This window comes from Pseudomassariella vexata (genome assembly GCF_002105095.1).
Source record: "Pseudomassariella vexata strain CBS 129021 chromosome Unknown BCR38scaffold_24, whole genome shotgun sequence".
Taxonomy (NCBI): domain Eukaryota; kingdom Fungi; phylum Ascomycota; class Sordariomycetes; order Amphisphaeriales; family Pseudomassariaceae; genus Pseudomassariella; species Pseudomassariella vexata.
Genome location: NW_024467979.1, coordinates 183395 through 201473, shown reverse-complemented (window position 1 = coordinate 201473; position 18079 = coordinate 183395). Strand labels below are relative to the sequence as shown.

Below are 18079 nucleotides of genomic sequence, written 5' to 3'. Positions count from 1 at the left end.
GTTGGCAAATAAGCCATTCAAACCAGCACCATTTTAAGGCAGCTTGACTCTGTTGGCATTCAGAACCTTGAAAGAATACTTCACATTAGGAAGGCGACAGACAGAAGGAGAAGCTGCAAGTGTTCAAATGCGGCCCTTCCTAGCCTCTATGCTGCTCCCCTTGTTCGCGACAATCCCTTTCTATACCATCATTATGCAGCAATACCACATTAGGCTGCGCAGGTTTAAGTGAAATCATGTATATCTTCAGGGTATTTGTTCTCGATATCTTCCAAGTTATGCAATACTTCAAAACAAACATATGAGCGGAGCATAATCAGAGCGATGGGACGTATTGACATCTACGATGCTAACCAAGAGGACAACAAACTCATTGATATGCGTATTGCCATTGCATGCTCCCGATGACAGTGCCCATATGGCCCTACACTGTTGCAACCAAACGAGACGGAGCCTTTCCATCTGGCATCCGTGGATTTCCGGAGATCCAAGCCGAGCGAGAGGGTAGCACGACTCGAGTGAAGCTGTGCGGTATCGTGGGCCTGACTTGCTTGTCCCCTTTCGAGAGAAGCCGGGACCCTAGGGGTGACTGCACAAACCGACTTAAGTGAAACCTAGAGACCAAAGTGTAGACTTTGACTTGACAGACGAATCTCCCGCTGGTGCTGTGTTCGCAATTTGTTAATACAGTCCGATAACATATGAGGTTTCTACAATATCTAAGCAACTGCATCCAACCACCCCATCAAGATCTCTATATTCGTTACATCAACAGCTCTTAGTGCAGCCCCAGCTTACCCAACCCACCATGAGTCATTAATCTTTATGTACAGATTTCTCTCCGCTTTTGTACAAATATATGTGGAAGGTATGTTTCGCGTATCGGGATAAAGCCTCTCCATCAATCCGGTCAGATCAGCAGAGTCTCTATCGATATCATACTCCCATCCAATCCTTTCCCCAGTCGCCGCCCTCTTCTCCCGGGATACTCTGCGCGTCCCAGTCCTTTTCGAGTTTCCATGCATCTTTACCTTCGATGCCCAATTCGAGTAGGTTGCACCCCCGGTGACCCCATTTCTCCGCGAAAACTCGTCGTCCCGCATCGATGAGCATGTTAATGCCTTGTTCAAATCCCTCGGGGTGGTGGTGGAATGGTTCACCCTCGCCGCCGCTTTGGCGTGCTTGCTGTGAAGAGTCAGTACGCCACAAAGCCATGGAAATGGAGCATAGCAGGAAGCTGATAGCGCATTTCTGAGGCTACCAAATGTATGTTGCTTTTGTTTTTTTTTGTTTTTTTCTTCTTTTGGAAATGCCCAGGAGAAAGAGGGCTAAGGGAGTGACGGCTGTGCTTACCCAAGAATTTCTGAATGCACCACGGCCAACCCATTTGGCTTCTTGCATCCTGCCAGCAACTTGCACGAGATGCTGGTACGTCTCTCCCTCCTTGTCCACCCACGACTTCATCTCTTGTTCTTGTCTTAATTCGACCTCCTTGCCGGGTCGCTCTGGAATCAATGCCTCAAGAGCTGCGTCACCACCAAAGGTGGCATGCGAACCAGGCAATCTGAAGAGCGCACCCACGTCATCCAACGACACACTGACGTCGAAAATCAGGCCCGCCTCACTTTGCGGCTGCCAGTATCCTGCCCAATGGAGCCGCAGGTACATATCGCAGTCACTGGCGTAGAAAGGTATATGGGTGTCCCAGGCGCCGACGTCAAGCATCGCATCCCGGTTGACCAGCGTCAGATGGTCATACGCAAAGAAATGCGTCGCCCATGCCGGCATGTCTGGCCCGTTGAGATACCTCAACAGCCCCACCGCTCTCTCGTAAATCGTCGCGTAGGGGTCGTGATCGTGATCGTGGTCTCGGTCTTTCTTCCTGACCTCCTCGTCAGAGAAGACGATGACATCCTGGTGGCTCCAAAAGAAGTGCTCCCAGCCTCGCTGTAATGATGTATGCAAGTAGAAATTCTGCAGCTGGGCGAAGTTCAGCAATGTCGGTGTCATCAAGACGTGTACGCCCAGTGTCCTCAGCTGGGTGTGGTTAAGGAAGAAGGGGTTTTGTAAACTCAGTTCGGCGTCCTTGTTGGAGCGGAAGGTTCCTGTGTTCTCAACGACGTAGATGTCGGACGCAGGCCACCCGGCCGCGATATAACTGCAGACACACTGCAGCAACATCGGCCAGTTCCGTGTGAAGCCGATGAAAAGAGGCGTGTGTTCTGGCACATGAGGGTTCGGTGGTAGATTGTTGGGCAGTATCGGTGGCATTTTGTTGTGTTTCGTCAACCAAGGGAATGGGTCCTCAATCGGCGCATACCGCTCTCCAGGCTTCTTATAGATTTTCGCCTTGGGCTTCTGTTCTTGCAATGGCGTCTGTCCCTGACGAATGCCCGCTGCTGCACCCACCAAGCCGCCGTTGCCAGCAGCAGCACCTCCATTACCCTCTTCTCCTTGTGCTGCGGGGATTTTGTTTGGGCCGAGTGCATCTTCGCCTTTCCCCAGGGCGACGTTGGAGTGCGAGAAACGGGATGCGACAGGTGAGCGCACGATGAAGTAAACCACTAGAGCCGCAAGAAGGACGACGCCGTAGCGCGAAAAGAGCGGCACGAGCCGACCGCTTCTCATTAACATGTTCCTCGTCCAGTATTTATGTCGCCAATGACATGGCCGTCAAGGGGTAATTTCTGGCTGAATACGGGACCGCAGTGGACCTTGGGGTACCAGTTACAAGAAAACGGGACAGAAAATAACCGGAGGCAGACTATCAAAGGGCGTCGTCGCTAACGAAAGGACAGCATGGTTTGAGAGACCTTCCAGCTCAGCAACAACTGGGACCGCGCAAAAGACAGGCGGGAGAAAATGTAACGAAAGAAAAGTGAACAGGGCCCCCCTAAATTCGAAACAGCACTGACTTATCTACCAAGGTGGATGTGGTCGCCAAGCCGGTAGATCGCTGTTCTCCAACTGCAGGTGCGTCAATGATTCGTCCGCGAGCAATCTCAGGTATGAGCAACATGACATTGTTGGTCCGCCCAGGGATAGATTGCAGCTCCAGTACAGGCTGATTTCGCATTCCACCTGCGGATGCTTCAGGTTCTGCCACGGGCGGAAAAGCGCGAAAAGGGCTGGCTTGGGGTTAGATTCTTAGCGGGCCATTACGAATCCACCGTTGGCTGGCTGTACCCACTATGGTGTGATTAAACCCCCCAAAGACCAACAAGCAACGTGGGATGATCTGCCAGGGGGCCCCCCGAATCTCCGGGTTACAGAATTACAGGCCAAAAAAAAAAACCAAAAAAAAAAAAAGAGGCGACGTTGCAACTCGCCTTTCATCGGACGGTCTGACGAATAGATTTACATTTTCGCGCTGCAGGTCCGTGAGTTTTTGCGCCAATCCTATCAGCACTTGACCGCCGCCGCCGCCGCCGCAAGAAACGCATCTTAGAATGGCGGGAACCCCTGTTCCTGGTGGAAATTGCATACACCCGGGCGAGATCTCCTGCTTCAAACGGGTCAAGCGCATAAATAGGACTTGGGGAAACTCGACATTGCAAGGGAAAAATGTCGAATCGATACGAACTGATGCCAAAGATGATGAAGCTAACAAGATGTCGACAAGGCCAAGAAAGCTTGAATTTCGAGATCTGGTTGTCCCTGAATGGCTATGAGGGATCCTGGCTTTGTGGGCCTTGTTTCTTGCCAGTAGGCTGCGTTGCCGTCGTCGTGGAATTGGAATAGCTTATTTGAGGATCTGCCATCCCATACTGAAATAAAGTTAAGCTACAACCTTCACATCACGAAGGGCCATGGCTTGGGTCTGAGAAGGAGACACAGCATCCGAAAATCCCGACGGTTCGGCCATATCCCCTTATTACTTGCGCCAGTGGGCTGATGCCGCCTTTTAGCCACTCGGGTCGGAAGTGGTCATCTAGTTTTACCTAGATAGGAAATTGTTGAGCACCTGAATTAGTAAGTGCATTTCACCGCAGTCAAGCTCAGATTCCTTGGTTAGTGCATGCACATGTGGAACTACCTTTGCTTGAGCATTCTAAACCACATTCGACATGACCTATCAGTACCGCCCAGATGCTCAGGGCAGTTCATGAACGAGGACAGTCTGGGGGAAATTGGAGGGACTACAGAGTGCATGATGTATAATATCATGTTATATATGTGAAGGCAGTTCCCGCGGTAGTATCCCGTCAGCCTGCCTAGCTCCTTGGGGTCTGCCCTGCTGGTATACATTGAGTATTGCCTTTAAGACCGCCAATGAACACCAACTCGTTACTCGCCCACGTTGGTAAAGGCCATCGGCGTCATTAAATGACATGGAAACACCCGCTGTATGTAGGCACAACATCCCTCTTACATCCATCTGGACCGATCACAGGAATACGCGAAATGCATGGTCGCACATCTTGGCGATCTACCCCCACGGGCAAGGCTTGCGGGACTGCCATAATTACGATCGGCTCTCCTGCAAGATGAACATGGGGGTAGTCTTTGTTTCTTTAACCCATTTGGAGCGCAATGAAATGGTTAGCACGAGGGCTGTTTCGTCGAGGGCTGAGTTGATACCAGCCAAGGTGGAATAGGTTGACATAGATGCCGTTTCATTGTATCAACGAACTTGACAGCCATGAATGCAGACATTCATGAGCATGCCTCGAATTTCGGACCACGGGCTCTTAATTTCAAGAAGGAGATTTGAACCTTCGTAGGGTCTTGAAGGGCGCAGGAAAGATTACTAATTCCCTTGATGTCTTCCGTACAGAGTCTTCGGCCAAAATTGCTTGAACTGGCAGGAACCCCTTCGGCCGTGCATGCAATCAGTGTTAACTGTGATAACACGAACTAAGATACTTAGGGTAATTTCGGCGCTCAAGGGGGCCCTTGTACCTTATAGGGGATTGTTCCAAGTGTGGCAGGCCCGAAGTATCTCAGACAGTGCAACCGCGAGAATTCCATATGGCTGAAGGTGGCCCGCTAGTTCACACACTTTTGGCCGGGGGCCGGAGACGATGTTAAGCATCTTTGCAAGACACTTTACGTAGGCCTCATTGGCTGCATTGTGCACTACTCGTTCCCGGCGTGTGCAAGAAGACGCAACGAGCAGCTCGCCTAGCTCAACACCTTGCATTTACTGTATATGAAAATTCGCCACGCTGGACGGGCTGTTGGTTGTCGTCCGGACCGTCTAGTGATGACCAGGAATCTGACGCGGCGGGCCGATTTAGCTGCGGCTGTTACCCCAGGAACAGGAATTACAGTGCCATTGCTAGACCCGACAATGAGTTTCACGATGGAGCAAGGGGCCCCCAATAAATCAGGGGCAAAAGATTTAAATACCCTGCACAACCCCTGTAAAGATCTATTTACCCTGCCATTTTCTGCCGCTTTTCTCTCCACATTTCCGCCATGCTTTCTGACTTCATGCCTCTGGAATTAGCATACGACTACTATTCCTCAGCTCAACATGACGTCGCTACCCCTATTATCTATTCCTATTGATGGACAAGAGTTCCTTGACCTTGATACTCTATCGCTTGCCCTCGACAACTGGGCTGTAAAGGAGAAATTCTCTTATCGGGTTGAGCGGCGAGATAAGACCCGTGGCTCCTGGGTGTGTGCCTCTGCGTTAAGCGGCTGTTTATGGCGCTGCCGAGCAACCTATTCCCCTAGTGAGGATATCTGGCAGATTCATATTCTCGAAACGGAGCATAGTTGTAGCGGAGCTGCAAGGCAAAAAATCTCCTCTGCGTCTAAGAAAGACTGGTTAGACCGTATTGTCGCTGCCAATATAGCAGTAACACAGCAGACCCCCCCCCACAACAAATACTCGACCTCCTCCGTATCCAATTCGCTGAAGATATCGACTATAAGAGAGCTCAAGAGTGCCGGTTGCGACTACTCGACGGAGATATTGGCAAGCAACGACATAGCTTCCAGTTACTACCCGCTTATAAGGAGCTCTTAGAGACCATCTCTTCTGCTATCCATATCGACTTACTTCGAGACCGCCATCAACGTTTTGAACGAATATTCATTTGCCCTGCTGAGAGCCGCTCTACTTATACCCGTTGCTGACGTCTCCTCGTTATCGACGGATCCTTCTTAAAGGGTCGTTTCATCCTTACTCTATTGCTTGCCGTCACGATCGATGCGAATGGCGAGACTATTATCTTGGCCTGGGCGGTAGTCGAGTCAGAAAATAAGTCTTCTTGGACATGGGTTTTACAGCACCTTCGTTGGGCTATCCCAGAGGTCTCAACAGAGCAGAGCACAGTTCTATCAGACCGAGATAAAGGACTCCTTGACTCGGAGAAGGTCCTCGGTCCGTTAGCTACAGGGGCGTGGTGCTGTCATCATATTAAGGAGAATTTCACGGGAAAGTTCGGGAGAGGGCTTGCCTCTTTATTTTGGACTATCGCCCGAGCACCAACTCTAGCCCAATACGAGGCAGCTTTAGAGAAGCTTCGACAACAAAAGCCTGAAGCTGCGGCATATCTAGAGGCGGCAAACCCTTCGCTTTGGGCCGAGGCGCTATTCTCTGGGCGTCGATATGGCCACGATACAAGTAATATCGTCGAGTCGCAAAACGGAGTATTAAAGCTTGATCGGGAACTTCCAATTATTGCTCTCCTCGACTCAATATGGCACCGGGTTATGGAGAAGAGGGCAGCTCGGCTTCAATCTGCTTTACGGTTGATGGAGGCAGGGAAGACAGCTACCCCATTCGTTGAAGGGAAATTACGAGAAGGGAGGCAATGGGCGTCTAGTAATCGTGCTCAGTTTTCGTCACCAACGGAAGCAAGAGTAGTACAGCCTGACGGCCTTATTTGCATTGTAAATTTGACAGCAGGGACATGTTCATGCCGTCGGTATCAAAGGAATGGAATCCGTTGCGGGCGTGCCATTACCGTAATACTAGCAGGAGGGGACGGTATAACCCCTTATCTACCAGAATCTCTCTCTCCGACAGTTTGGGCTGCCACGTATAGTAGCCCGATGCCAGCTATCAACGTCTCTGAGCTCAAGCTCAAGCCAGAGGACCCTTGTAACCCTCTAATTACTAGAGTACCTCGAGGACGCCCTGTCAAAGAGAGGATTCGAAAGGGGGATTCTCGCCGCCCTCCCCAGAGCTCACAATCGCGATGCTCTAGTTGTGGGGAGACTGGACATAATATGAGAAGGTGCCGACGCCCCCATGGATAGCTTGATAGGCCCGATCGGTGGGTCTGATGGATTGGGAAGGCGGTGGGCGGTCTGGGAAATTGCAGGGTAAATAGATCTTTACAGGGGTTGTGCAGGGTATTTAAATCTTTTGCCCATAAATCAGAAATCCCGTTGCGCTTTGACCCCATGCTAACAACACTAATATATACCCCCTTTCCCCCCTCAGAGGGTTCATGATTGCTAAAGGGGTATAAATGTTTCAACATGGAGGGAATTACTGTCCTGCTATTCTGGAAAGATATTCAACCAAGACTTGGGTGTACAGGGCCAATCTAATAGCAAGCTTCCAAAGCTGTCGTATTCAGCCCCCCCCCTGACTAGAGGCCATGCTCGGCCAATGATCATATTCGAGGCTCAAACGCGTTTCTGTTGCCCTACAAGCAGATAGATGTGGTCCCTGTTCGTCCGGGAGTGCATGATTAGCCTACCCCTCTGGACTAGCCGGTGCTAATGCGATCCTCCCCACCTCATCATCTGGCCTAGTATCCGCGACTCTGACTTCCACCTGTCCCCACCCTGCCACCGTCTTCAGACCACCCTCAGCGCTGTGTACGACAGAGCCAATCTTCTCAAAGTATGCAGAATTCCTGGCGAGGCTACCCATGTACTCTACGATCTGCGGCACGCCAGACAGGAGGTACGACGGTGGGTATCGCTGCTAGGAACATGACTGCGGCCGCCAGCAGGTATATCGCGGGTTCCCCCATGAGTTGGCGGCAGTAGCAGCTCCCGCAGCAGCAGGCCCTCCTAATCTCTCAGTAACTCCCGTTGCAGTACTGAGTTCCGGCGTTAACCTCGCACAAGGCGCCTAGTTAAAGTGCTGTCCTAGCTGGATCCTGGTTATCATCCACTTGGGTAAAAGTCGACGTCAAAAGCTGACTAGTCATGTTGGGACTGCACCGTGTGACGTTGGCGCTGCCGGTCGCTTCGGCGTGAACTGCCCTCAAAGAAGTTTGCGAGCCGAGAGTGGATTAAAGAACCAGAAGGCGAAGAGCATCAGAGTAGACAACCTGAAAAATAACAGACTAAAAGCTGCTATGACGGTGCTTCTCATGGTCGCAAAACCAATCAATTGTTCCACGTCCTGTCACCATGGATAATTGGTATTGGTGTTACTTTGAGTGGAGTCATGAATTCAGTCTTAGTCCATACCACGAGCGGAGTGCCTCTTTCAACTCACCAGTATGCACACACGTTACTTATGTTTCCCAGAACAGCTAATAATATGATAAGCCACCATATAGTAGTGAGCTCTGTGAATCTAACGAGACATTTGAACTCTTGACATTCTTGTTAGCCGTGTAGGGCCAGTATGAATACATCGAGGGCTTAAGGGGGGAAGTGAGCAAGCAGTACTTGGAAAGCCGATAGAAAGAGTCAAACTAACATATCCCATATAAGTACAAGCCGACTTTAGCCCTTCCAGTTAACAGACATAGGCAGGTCTAGGGCCCTATACAGGGTTTAGACGTTGATAGCCTTGGCTAAAAAGAGTAGGTATCGCCTGGCCCTACCTGTCAATGCCAGCTTAATAGATGTACATAAGAGTTTTCAAAAGGATTTTGTAGTCCACTTATCGTAGCTAAACCAGGCTCATTTAATGACTAGAGCGATTACAGCTAAAACACATTGCCGTCATTGTCGTGCAAGAACGGTGTTTCTTGATGCAGTCGAAGTATGTCAAGCTACGTTATCCGAATCGGCATCATCCTGAGCCCACAGCTGGTCAAGTGGTCGCAAAGTTGGCGGGCGGTGCCGCGGCGGGGTGTAGGCTGATGAAAGGAATTCGTCAGTGACGAGGATTGTCTAGCAAATGAGTAGCATAGGCTCAATGCGCGACCACTTGGTTATGGACATGTTCAATCTAGATTCTTCAGCTGCGTCGTCGGGAACTGACTCTAATGGCAGATGTCCTCGTTCTAAAAAGGATCCTGAACAGTATGGTAACAAAAAGCTGCCAGGTTCTCCGTCATCCAATGACCTGCGATGGATACGTCCTAGGTGTACAGCTAGTTACACATTGAGGGAGAAGTCTGGCTACACCTCAGGTAAAATGCCTTAGGGAAGGTTGTGAATGCAACCCCCAAGCTACACAGGATAGGGGTAGTCTGGTAGTCATACTATCTACAATATAAATGGACCACAAAACGACCGGCTCAGAAATGCAATTGATGGAGTACGCCAGTGTCACTCAGTTGCTTGGAATAGATTCCAGGCTCGAGCCGGGCTGGGTAGAAGGCCGCAGGTGTACCGAAAAGCACAGGGACTATATTAAAAGTTAAGTACTGCTGCTGCGTCTCCCCTACCCTTACCTAAAACCTGACTCCTAACCTCGTCTGAAAGAAAACTTTGATGGCCATCACCGACTCGTCCACAGCTCTATCCAATTTCACTATTCGTGGCATTCACTCCTTCCACCCCTGATCCCCATCCATCATCTCGCGACACCCCTCCAACTCCTCCCTCGTAATAAACCCTCCCGTCTACCTCTCATCCCTCAGCCCCTCTTCAAACAACGGCTTCATCACCATCTCACACAAATATGCCAACAACCACAACTCCTCCAACTCAACAGCGTCCCTGTCCCCCCTAACCACCAAAACATTCCCAATGGGATTCTACCACTTAGGCCAGGGTGTCGCCAGTGCGGGAGCTTGTTCCATTTGTCGACGTCGACGTCCTTGATTAACTTGAGGGGCGTGCAGAGAATTCTGGAGATGGAGGTGATGTCCAGCTGTTTTGGCCTGGTCCTTGGTTAGACGTGCAATGGATGGGGTCGTTGGGGGCACCACGACGGGGATGAAGCGGTTGGAGCCGTGGCCGACTATTGCGCCGCGGCAGCTGATTCAGACTCCGAAAACTTTGTGGTCGCGCTTTTTCAGATTGTTTTTGTTGTTGCTGCCGCCATGATTGTGCAACAGACCGACGGGTCCCCGGCCTGGGCGGCAATAGTCGGGGAAGTAGTCGATGATGTGTCTGAGATCACCCAGAGTGACATCTCTCCCGTGGTCGCGAATCACAAGAGACGGGTCTCTCAAGTCATAAGAGACAACATTAAATGATTTTCCAACCATGTAAATAATGCTACAATTCAAATCAGAGCTATCGGCGAGATACCTATCTCGGAAGTAGAGGTTGACGTTGTGACCGAAGCAGACGTGTTAGGTCAATGTAAAAGAGTTCCGTGCCAGGGGCGTCATCTCCGAGGAAATTTCCCCTATCTTCCAAGTCTGCTCTCGCCCAGACCGGGCTACGGGATCTAATCCCGATTAGAAATAGGATGCAGCATCGATGGGAGTAGCTGGGCCGCGGCGACTGCTGTTTAGTAGTTTGTGACTGGGCCGATCCTCGCGCTGGCACTCAGCCAAGCAGTAGCGACCGCTTTGGCATTGGCTGCAAAGCTCAACTTCAGGTGTGAATCACATGATACAGATTGAAGCTGCCATCTCGTCGTGTTGGTAGGATGGAGTGTGGTGGTAGAGTTGGTTCTGGTTTGTATCGAATAGTTCTTGGCTGGATCGATTGTCAGACCACACAGAAGTGGCAAATGCGATGACGGGATTAAGCACGAGTCTCCTGTATTCTTAGTTGGTGAAGAATAGGTATTGCTACGTTGCGGTCCAAGGTGGTTATGTCTTCGGATACTCAAGTAGGTGATGGGTCTGTTAGCTTTGTTCACAAGTACACTTGGCGCTCGGATCAAAGAGATCAATTTCGTGAGCTCAAGGATAAAGAAAATGATCATTAGTGGGGAGGCTGGTGAGAAGACTCAAGGCACTTTTTGGGCCAGGTACCACCACTGCACTCTTGGCCTTCGTCTTCCCGACATGACCCTCGGACAAGCCAAATCAAAAGCCCCAAGGCAGCCAACTGATGACGCGATGAAGCAAACCGTCACCGCACATATATGCTCTGCCACCCACAAGACTTCGTCACCCATGGTCTCTATGGCTTAGGTTGAAGGAGCAAATGGCCCACAGTTTAGTGGTTGTATTGGCAGCGACGTCTTAATTGCGATGCCTATCTCACCAACTCCGCATCCATACTATCTACACATGAGAGAGTGCTGCTCGCTACTCAATATAATATTTTGTATCCTCGGTTTCCCACCCACACTCACTCCATTCCCTCCACTCCTTTTATTCTTCTTTCAAAAAACAAATGATAATGGTATAATGAAGGTTTTCCGTTTACGACCATACAGACAGACAAGAGAGATTCTTGAAGAAACGAATAGAGCTTTCATCGCATATTAGAAAAACACGTACAAACCCCCATCCAAGTAAATAGGGGCGAAAAAAAAACCTGGCTCTGGCTTGCTGCCTGCTGCCTGCCTATTGCCTGTCTTTCTACCTTCGGCAGCTCGCTCTCCTTGTATATCCTGAACACCTGGAAGCGAGTTTCGTATCCTGCCCGTGCTCCTCCATATTTGGTATCTTAGAGCGAATATAACCAAATGGAAGAAGGAAAATGCGTTTGTTGGGGGTGTACCGGAACTTCCACTTGTCGCACCTGCGAGCTGGGGTTTGCAAACCTATCACTCCAATTATTCCTTTCAACTCGAACCGAATTAAAAAAAAGTTAAGTCCGTTCATTCCTCCTCCATGCCTTCTATAAAACCGCCATTCTGGCGGCTCGGCTTCTTGCCGAGCTTGAGCAAACTCAGTCTCTTGCGTACAGAGCCTACCCTGGGCGCACCGCCTAAAGCCCTGTCTTGACCCTTCTCGGCCACGCCTACTATTTCGGTGCTCTTGCGTGGCGCGCTATCAAGTGTTGGCTGGCTACCGTAGTGCTGGTGATTGAACATAGAGACACTGTTGTGGTTGTCGTTTGGCAGCGGACGGAAGAAGCTTTTCCTATTCTCTTTGCTGCGGCTGTGCTGACTGGTCGTATCAGTATCGGCGCTGGCATTCGCTTGACTGCTATCCTCGTTGGAATCTCTAGATTCTTTTTTTCTACCCCCTAAAAAGCTCAGTCGTGTCCCGCGCTGCTTTAGTGACACGTGCTGCGCAGCAGAGGCTTCTTCTACAACGCTGTTGCCATTAGCAAACGCAGCGCCGAGGCTCCGGTTTTGTACAGGGGATTGTTCCGTTATGGGAGATGAGCGTCGCCATGAGGGAGATGGTGTGGCCGAGACAGGCTCGCGATTGGACTGAGGTGGAGTAAAGACGGCGATTTCTGGTGCGAAAGTCGACTCGAAATCTTTTTTGACAGTTAGCAGGTGGAAGCCACGATAAACGCATCGATGGTACTTACGTTGGTACAGATCCCCATAGGCCTTGCTGAGGATCTTGTTCGAGCTTCGCGAAAAGCTCGTCAAACACCTCTTGACCATGATGGCATGGTCAACAAGAGCCATCTTGATTGCCGTCTCTTGCTCATCCAGCTCAATTTCCTCTTCCTCGTCTTCGTCCGAGGTGCCGGTAGGAATCAATTGTCGATAGAAAACGACACTGTTCTCGGAATTCGGGTTCACGGATATGCTGATGGCATCCACGAGGAGCTGCGCAACCTCTTCGTCGCCGTCGTTCAGCCGCTTCTCCACAGCCGTCATCTCCTGAGTCTTGCGCACAACACGCTCGAGAGCCGTCTCTTTCGGACTCAGCCTGATTTCATGAACGTCCACGATCTCGCTACGGCGCAGAATGGTTGGGAACGGTTCGGCAGTGGTATACACGATCTTCTCCGCATAGTGCTCAATAACCAGACCTGATGTGTTGCGTTTGGACGACATGGAGAACAACTGGGGGTTTGTTGACAGCAGGTAGTCGCGAATAACTTGCGGCACTCTGGCCCGCTGGAAGACATGGTGGCTTAAATCGCGATGAGGATGGATGGCCGTGATGATCAAGAACTGGCCTTCAGCCTCACTGTCGATGTCGCCCGAAGTGACAATCTGGGCAGACTGATACTGCTCCTGCATGCGATCCGTGAAAGCAGACGTCCTCTCAGTGGGCGAACCCTCGTATACGAATTCCTTATCCCGCACGCTCGCGGGGAAGCCCAGACCTTTGAACACGACCTTGAAGTATTTCGGCACCAGCTTGTCGCTCTTGGCCAAGGTTTCGTAAATGGTGGCAATAGCTCGCTGAGTCCGAGCGAGCTTAGCGAAGTCGAAAACGTTGCTCTCGTACTGGTTCTGCAGTTCCTTGTACGCCGCAAGAGCACTGCTCCAAGCTTCACCATCCTCAAAATGTTTGATCATGTCAAAGTAGATACGTTCCTTGCGCTCAAAGTGCGACTGTGCGGGTAGATCTGGATCTATCAATGCGGCGGTAGCCCTAACCGGGTTCCATTCGTACAGATCTGCGTGAAGGCGTAATGCCAAGCCGGCTTCGGTATGATTACCTGCCGCAGCTTGGAGTACGGCCAGTTGATGTACATAACGAATAAAGATCTCCTCCTTTTGCATATCGCGTAGGAACTCCATAAGCCGCAAGCGATTGATGAGCTGAGACGCCGCGGTACTGCTGTCCCCACTGTGAACAGCAACGAGAAGATCTAAAAACTCATCGACAGTACTGATGAGCTCTTGCAGCGCATTGTACAACGGTTCGTTACTGATTTGTGACAGGGGCTCAAATCGCTCAAGCAGCTCGCTGATGAAGAGTTTCTGCAAAATACTCTCCGTCATCTGCTTGTCTTTGAAGAACAGATCTAGGTAATCGATCATCTCGGTTTGGATGACTGAAAGATCCTCGCTCAACGTCCACTCGCTTACGATCATGGTCTGTAAGACCTCGACGGCCATTTTCCTCAATCCCTCGTGCACGCTCAAACAGAGTTCGACGATAGGACCGACAAGCGTGGGCACGTATTGCACCTGGTAACCTCCCATCTTGGTGAGACCGTATCTCGATCGCTCATCAGGACTTGTCTCCCAGCCAATCGCCTCCCACGATCGTCTGAGCAGCTCGGCGCCATGTTCTCTGACATCGCCGGCAATTTTCCAGACAGCTCTGCGCTTCTGCTCAGGGAACGTCTCCAGCGCCAAGCTGCTGCTGCCAACGAGCTTGAGCAGTGTGGTAAAGAACATTTTCCAGAGTTCGGTGTTGAAGCTCTCAGCTTCGTCTGGGTGGGGCAGGAAGGATTCCAGCAGGATACTAGCGAGGTACTGCAAAATTTTCATGGTCGACTTGTGGTGGAAAATGTGTACGCTCAGCCAAGTCGCAGGGAACGCATCCCCCCGAAGTATGCTCATATGCACTTGTAGTGTGTTCTGTATCAGAGATGCCAAATCGTCGTCGGCTAGCTCAAGTTGCATTCCGCTAGGGGAATTTGACAGTTCCGACATGATCGCGGATAGCTCGATGAGGGCCTCATCGAACAACACGGACTCGTTGGCCGGCTTGCTTGGGAAGGGGTACGTGGAAGGGAACAAAAGCGACAGACGGGATTTCGGGTCGACTTCCGTTTGCTGAATGGCAAGATACGAGTCAATGATCTTGGGAATGTAGTCCGGGATCTCGGGTCCCAGTTCCTTCACTTGACTTGCTAGCACGGAGCAGCATAGTCGTACTTGCTCCTTCCATTGTTCGGAGACCTCATCCGTCTGTCCCCAGTGAGGGGCAATCCACCGGACAGTATTGGCGCTGAGGGCAGATCGTTGTTCCGGGTTGGAGAATAGATCCAGTTTGGAGTAGTTGATGATCAAAACGAGCTTGTATAGAACCAGCTTGCCCTTGACCGTGGCACACGAGTCCATGAAATCAATGGCGATGTGCAAGATCTCCTCAGTGGTGAGCAAACCCGTTAGTTCGGGGAGCCAGGTGTGGAAATGTTGCACGGCCAGCGTCTGGCTGCCGACAAGTACTGGGGCTTGACTGCGCATCATAGAATCCAGAGCCTTAAAGATGGTTTGCAAATGTCGAGTGAAGCCCGGAGTGCTGCCAGTAATGCCAATGCCTGCTTCCTTCAGCTTTTGTTGGCCTCTCGCATGCGTAATGAACTTCAAGATGTGACGGACAACCTTTAATGTTGCCCGCAACTTTCTTGCAGTCTCCGGCTCCGTCGGTTTGGAGAGCAGTCGCGTGAATGACCTGACGAGGCAAGGCGTTGCGAACGGGTAGTTGAACTTGTTTTCCGCATATTGATCTACTGCCGGCCCCAGATTGAACCTTCGATCATGGGTTATGCCAAGTACTCGGACGAGGGCGGTAAAGACAAGGTCTTCATACTCATCGTTGCCTTGATACTCAACCAGGATGCCGAAGAGCGCATCGAGGACGTCGCTGAGGAGCTTCACCACCTCGATCTCTGGCACGAAAATGGATTGACGCAGTAAATCCGGGACATCGTCCTTGGGCTGATCCTTCCATCGGAGCAACCCAAGGACTATTCTATCTTGGGAAAATCTTGTACTGCACAAGAAACTCTCTATCCGTAGCATTGCGAGTGGTCCAGTAACGTCACTCGCATCACTGCGGGGTCCGGAGGGAAGCGAGAGATATCCGCCTCGACCAGAGTGACCAGGCAGGGCGGTTTGGGTGAATTCATCAAGTTTGTAGAGAAGGAGAGAGTGCGTCCCGTCTCTCATGAACGCCTGTTGGTCCCACAACGGAATATAAGAAACGGCGAATGGAGCGTTCGGCAGGTCCGCCACGGTCATCACCAGATGAGCTGTTTGTACGTCGGTTGGCAACAGCAACAGCCGTAATGTCTGGTTCCAGGGTTCTCCACGCTCTACCGCGAATGATTTCCACGTAGTCAAGCCGTCGGCGTTGGAGGAAGGATATATGCAACCTTCAATTCTCTCTCCTGACTGTCGTCGAACTTCCACAGTTACGATCAGATTGGCTCCCAACATACTGCTCGATATGGTTGTGGCGCTACCCCCAAAGCGGGACATCAAGCTCTGCCGGGAAAGAACGGCCTCGTTGATGGTGACGTAGATGTCAGATCTGGGCTTGGTCGGCGCGCCAGAGATGCCCATCTTGTGAGTTTTGGAAATGCCGGATAGCAACGTTGGTGTTGCCTTGATGAGCGCGTCTGGGTCGGGATGATTGAACGATTTTAGATGTACTTGCAAGCGTTCTGCCCGTTTCGATTTCTCATACTGTCCGGACTTGCTGTCCAGGAGGTGGTTGATCAGGTCGTCCCAGTTTTCGCCATTGTCCTGCTTCTCAGACGACGGTGCCCAAACCGTCATGACGTGTTCCGACTCTTCCTCCTGCTTCATGATGGGATTTAGCCTCAAGACCCCCATGCCCACCATCCTGTCTGCCATCACAGTCTGCGGACCGTCCAGCGATGAGCGAGGTCCTCTCGATCCTGCCGTGCTGGGGGGCGCGGGGCCGTCTCTGCTGCTATCCGTCCGGTTCGTCGTCGGTCGTTCCTCTGATTGTTCAGAAAGGGCATCAAGTTTTGTTCCGCCTCTAGAAAACGCAGATCTCGTAGTCCCCCACATCAGACTCCTCCTAGAAGTCTTACTTCCGCTAGAAGATGGTGGCTTCTCCTTGGAAAATCCGGTAATGGCTTGGGTGACCGTTCCAGATCGCGATTCTGGCTTGCCAACAACGACTTGTTGGGGAGCGCGAACTTTGACAACCAGGTACAGTTCTGTGTCGGAAGAGGGGGCATCGCCAATTTCCGCCGATGTCAAGTCGGTGAACAATGTGCGCATCTGGTGTCGGGCCAAATGCCCCATTGTACCACCTGCTGGAACCTCGATTATGTAGCTTTCCGACAATGCTGCCGGAAAGCCTCCCACGGGCTTACTGACCAGGTATACTACCAAAGTTGTCGCCTCGTTGGTGGAACCGGCAAAACTTCTTACATCGACCAGTAGATGGTGCAAAGCGGTAAGTTCTATGTGAGGCTGTGGAGGCTCATCCAAAAGACTCATGGTAGACTGCAACTTGGTTATCTCCACCACCGAGTCCTCTCCAGTCAAGACTCGCCCCTTGGCATTTGGATCCCGCACTATGACCTCTCCTCCACAGAGCTTGTTGCCTTTAACCAGGTCCCAGACCGTCTTCTCGCGCAAGGCATCGTATTCATGTGACGTGAGCACATTGTGCAAGAATTGGCGTCGCGACAGGTCCAGAGAGTGAACCAGCTGGGAGAGCTTATCCAGTTTGGAGTATTGGCGTGAGAGGAGCAGCTCATGCAGATTCGTCGAGTGCCACTCGCGTAGACACGAGGCAATCTCGTCTATCAGCGGCTCGGATGCCGATGTTGGCGTCTCGTCGCCAATTTTGAGCATCGGCACAGGTGCAGCGGGTTTCGGCTCGCCAGGTTCACGCTTCGGTATAGAGTATCTGCCATGGGCACTGTCTGGCCCGCTGGAGCCGGATGTCGAGCGCAGTCCATCTGATTTGCCTGATTTCTCTGATTTCTTCGACTTGCTTCCCGGACTGACGACGCTAGTTTTGTTCCTCTTCTTCTCGCTCGACACAATCCCACTCTTGCCTGAATCGCTGCCGACTCGCTGCGTGTCCCCTTCCCCTTCCTCGCTTATGCCGTCGTCTGAGGAGCTGTCATCGGCCTCGCCTAGCACTTCGCGTATCTCAACACAGCTGCGTGGGAATATGCCGGAGAAGACACGAGCCTCAAGGGTTTGGCCTTTGGACGAGGTCAGACCTGCCAGTAGCGAGGGAGGTGCTAACAGGTATCCGCGCAGCCATTGCCCGTCGGGGGTCTCTTCAATGATGTAGAGGTCATCGCCAATCTCGAGAGGGAGCTCGTTGTCGGCCTGTGTGCTGAAAGGGTAGGTCGCGACGGCGAAGGCGATGCGGGGCAACGGTTGCCAGGGCATTGGATCAGATTAAAGGTGTGATCGGTTGCACCGTGGCTGCAGGTTCGAATCGCATGAGCGGGTGGTTGGCCGTGGGGAGAGTCG

At 51.4% G+C, this 18079-nt stretch overlaps 2 protein-coding genes across 2 annotated transcripts; both read right to left on the bottom strand.

Annotated features, from left to right (window-relative positions):
- Positions 1 to 936: 936 nt before the first annotated feature.
- Positions 937 to 2634, bottom strand: BCR38DRAFT_461764 (uncharacterized protein; the record flags this gene model as incomplete). The annotated part of the gene is made up of 3 exons (XM_040862556.1): positions 937 to 1185; positions 1354 to 2349; positions 2410 to 2634. 3 exons carry the CDS (start codon positions 2632 to 2634, stop codon positions 937 to 939), a joined length of 1470 nt encoding a protein of 489 aa, XP_040709952.1.
- A 9196-nt stretch (positions 2635 to 11830) lies between these two features.
- Positions 11831 to 17995, bottom strand: BCR38DRAFT_490764 (SH3 domain-containing protein; the record flags this gene model as incomplete). Its single annotated transcript, XM_040864565.1, has 2 exons — positions 11831 to 12441; positions 12496 to 17995. The coding sequence occupies 2 exons, from the start codon at positions 17993 to 17995 to the stop codon at positions 11831 to 11833; spliced, it is 6111 nt and encodes a 2036-aa protein (XP_040709951.1).
- Between the last annotated feature and the right edge of the window lie 84 nt (positions 17996 to 18079).